General features: G+C 70.1%; 1 protein-coding gene across 1 annotated transcript in view; it reads right to left on the bottom strand.

Moving 5' to 3' along the window:
* Window positions 1-89: 89 nt before the first annotated feature.
* H696_06111 (hypothetical protein) overlaps window positions 90-2,682 on the bottom strand; it is a 5,013-nt gene continuing 2,420 nt past the window's right edge. The window contains exons 5-10 of the mRNA XM_009499871.1: window positions 2,359-2,667; window positions 1,959-2,237; window positions 1,766-1,863; window positions 1,005-1,168; window positions 643-856; window positions 90-444 (exon numbers count right to left, since the gene is read on the bottom strand). Of these exons, the coding sequence (XP_009498146.1) occupies window positions 159-444; window positions 643-856; window positions 1,005-1,168; window positions 1,766-1,863; window positions 1,959-2,237; window positions 2,359-2,667 (1,350 nt within the window). The 3' untranslated portion in view covers window positions 90-158. The remainder of the gene's footprint in view (window positions 445-642; window positions 857-1,004; window positions 1,169-1,765; window positions 1,864-1,958; window positions 2,238-2,358; window positions 2,668-2,682) is intronic.

Genomic DNA, 2,682 nt, shown 5'->3' with positions numbered 1-2,682 from the left:
CCGGGGGCACGAGGCCAACCGGGGCCCGGGGGGCGAGGAAAGAGCCTCCCCCGATGCCAGGCACAGGCGCACCTGCGCCCGGCGGCGGACCCCCCCCCCCCCCGAGCCCCGGCGCCTCGGGCCCGGCGTCGGGGAGAAAGGGGGCCAGGCCCCGGGGCTCACGGGGAGTCCATCCTCAGCAGGACCTCCAGCCGGGCGTCATCCTCCATCGAGAAGGGCAGGACATCCACGCTGAGGCACTGCAGGCGCTGGCGCTCCATGGCAAACACCACCTCCGGGGTGGGGCCATCCATCTGCGGCAGGACGCCGAGCATGGAAAACTGGCTGCGTGACATGGTGGTCGTCGTGTGGCAGGCAACGTGCCGGGGGAGATCGCCGCGCATGGAGTCCACAAAGGCCTCGGCAATCATGTCCTCCGTCAGGAGGAAAATCCGCCCGCCATACCTGCACGCCCGCGGGGAGACACACGCACACACACACACACACACACACACACACACACACACACCCAGGCCACCGCCAGCCACGCACACAGCGAGGGAGAGAAAGAAAGAAAGAGGGAGACATCCGACGAGGGGGTCCGCCATGTGTCAGTGTACAGGGCCCCATCCACCGGCCGCGCGCGGCTGGTCGCCGACGTACATGATGGCACAATAGAGGGTCCGATCGTGCAGCAGGAACGACACGCCGAAGGTCGTCGACTTTGGGTAATACTCCCACACGTCCAGCTTGAAGGACCGCTTCACGCACTGCGCCCCCGGACCGGTGAATGCCACCGCATGGAAGACAAAGCACCCGGGCGACTCGTAGGACACCCAGCTCAGGCTCGACCAGGGGCACACCCAGATGGGCTTGGCTTTTTTTTTTTTCCCGCATCCCACCCCGGCCACGCACACATGTCAGTCGGCGCACGCATGTCCCCCACGAGGCCTGGCCGGGGGCTGCCCGCCCGCGCCCCCACCATCGGGCCCGGGGCATCCGGGCAGACCCCGACATCGACGCACACTTTGCTCCTCGCCAGGCGACGACCCGGCTCCGATGCCGGAAGGGCGACATCTGCACCTGGTCCAGGTACCCATCGTCAAGCTGCAGCACCAGCGACCCGTCGGTCAGCTGCCAGGCGCCCAGGCACTCCCGCGTGTCGAAGCTCACCGACGAGTCCTTCTCCCTGTGCCATCCGCGACCCGGAGGGCATCATGAGCGGCCGCCAGCCGAGTCAGCACCGGTGCATCGCGCCAAGACACCCGCGCGGCCCTCGGCCCTGGCGCTCGCTCGCCCCGCCCCGCCCTGCCCCGCCCCCGCCCTGCCCCGCCCCCGCCCCGCCTGCTGCCGACGCTTGTGCACGCTCGCCGCCAGGAGGCAGCCCCTGACAGGGGGGGGGCAGCCCCGCCGCCCCCTCTCCTCGGCGTGCATGAGCAAGCGCATGCACAAGGGTACAGCGCAGGGCGGGGCCGGAAAAGCGACTACCCAGGTCGGGACTCCCTGCCAAGGTCGGTGTCTGAGCCCCTGCATCCCTTACCCTGTCTGCGCGCTGCGGCCCGCTCCACCGGCTTCAGGCCAATGTACCCATGACGATGGGCCACCGCCGCCCTGGGGCTGCGCGCCCCCACTGACCCAATCCTCGGGGTAACCCCGCCCCACCCCGAAGCTTCCCCCCCCCCCCCCCCCCCCCCCCCCCCCCCCCCCCGCCCCGCCCCGCCCCCGCCCCGCCCCCGCCCCTCCTAGCCCCTCCCGGCGCTTGCCGCCCGGTGCCCGGTGAGCGCACCACTTCCGGTAGATGTCCAGCGTCTTCCTCGTCAAAAGGGCCACCGTCGGCCAGGACGGCCGATCCCGGAAGACGCCGATCACATCGTGGCCATCGGACTTCGGGCCAGGGGCGAGGGGGGGAAAATGCAAGAACCGTCAGAGACAACATGGCTCGCTGCCGGGCGCGGCCCCGGCCCTCGGGCCACACGCACACTTTCCAGGACGCCGGTGATCTGGACCGGGTGCCGCGCGCGCAGCATGTACACCTCCGTCCCCTTGACCAGGGCCAGGACGTTCAGGCACCCAAGCTGGGGGAACACCCGATCCAGATACTCCATCTCGTCCTTGACGTAGTCCGACACGCTGTCCAGCGTTTGTGACCACGGCTCGACGCCCGTGCCGTAAATCACCTCCAGATCCCACGACGGTGTGATGCCGGCGAAAAACCGGCCCGTGAAGGTGGCAAAGCCGCCGGACGCCGGGAGGGCTCGCTACGTCGGCCATGGCCCGGTGTCCGGCCCCGCATCCCCGGTCAGTGGCGGCCTGCATGGCAATACCCCCGGGCGTGTGCGAGGGGCGAGCGGGGCCCAAGAAGCACGGCGAGTCGCGTACCCGGGACTGGCTCCATACCCCCGGCAGGTAGGGCATCAGCCTGTGAGACACGTGCTGCTCGGTGGGATACACCCGCAGGCACCACATCCCGTCCAGCACCACCAGCAGGTGCGCGAAGGCCCCCTCCTCGGCCAGGCTCAGAGTCCCCGGCAGGGGGCCCAGGTCCAGGGCGAATGCGAATGCCGCCAGCCGGGCGTCCTGCTCGCCGAAGGTGTACTTGTGGCACACCAGCAGCGTCCCGTGCAGCGAGAAGGCCATCCCATGGCGGAAGAGCATTTGGCGCATGTCCAGCAGGGACCCATACCCGGGCTAAGGGGGGGGGGG

Source organism: Fonticula alba, assembly GCF_000388065.1.
Source record: "Fonticula alba strain ATCC 38817 unplaced genomic scaffold supercont2.18, whole genome shotgun sequence".
NCBI classification, from domain to species: Eukaryota; order Rotosphaerida; family Fonticulaceae; genus Fonticula; species Fonticula alba.
The sequence above is the reverse complement of the archived record's forward strand: the minus strand, read 5'-3'. Positions and strand labels throughout refer to the sequence as shown.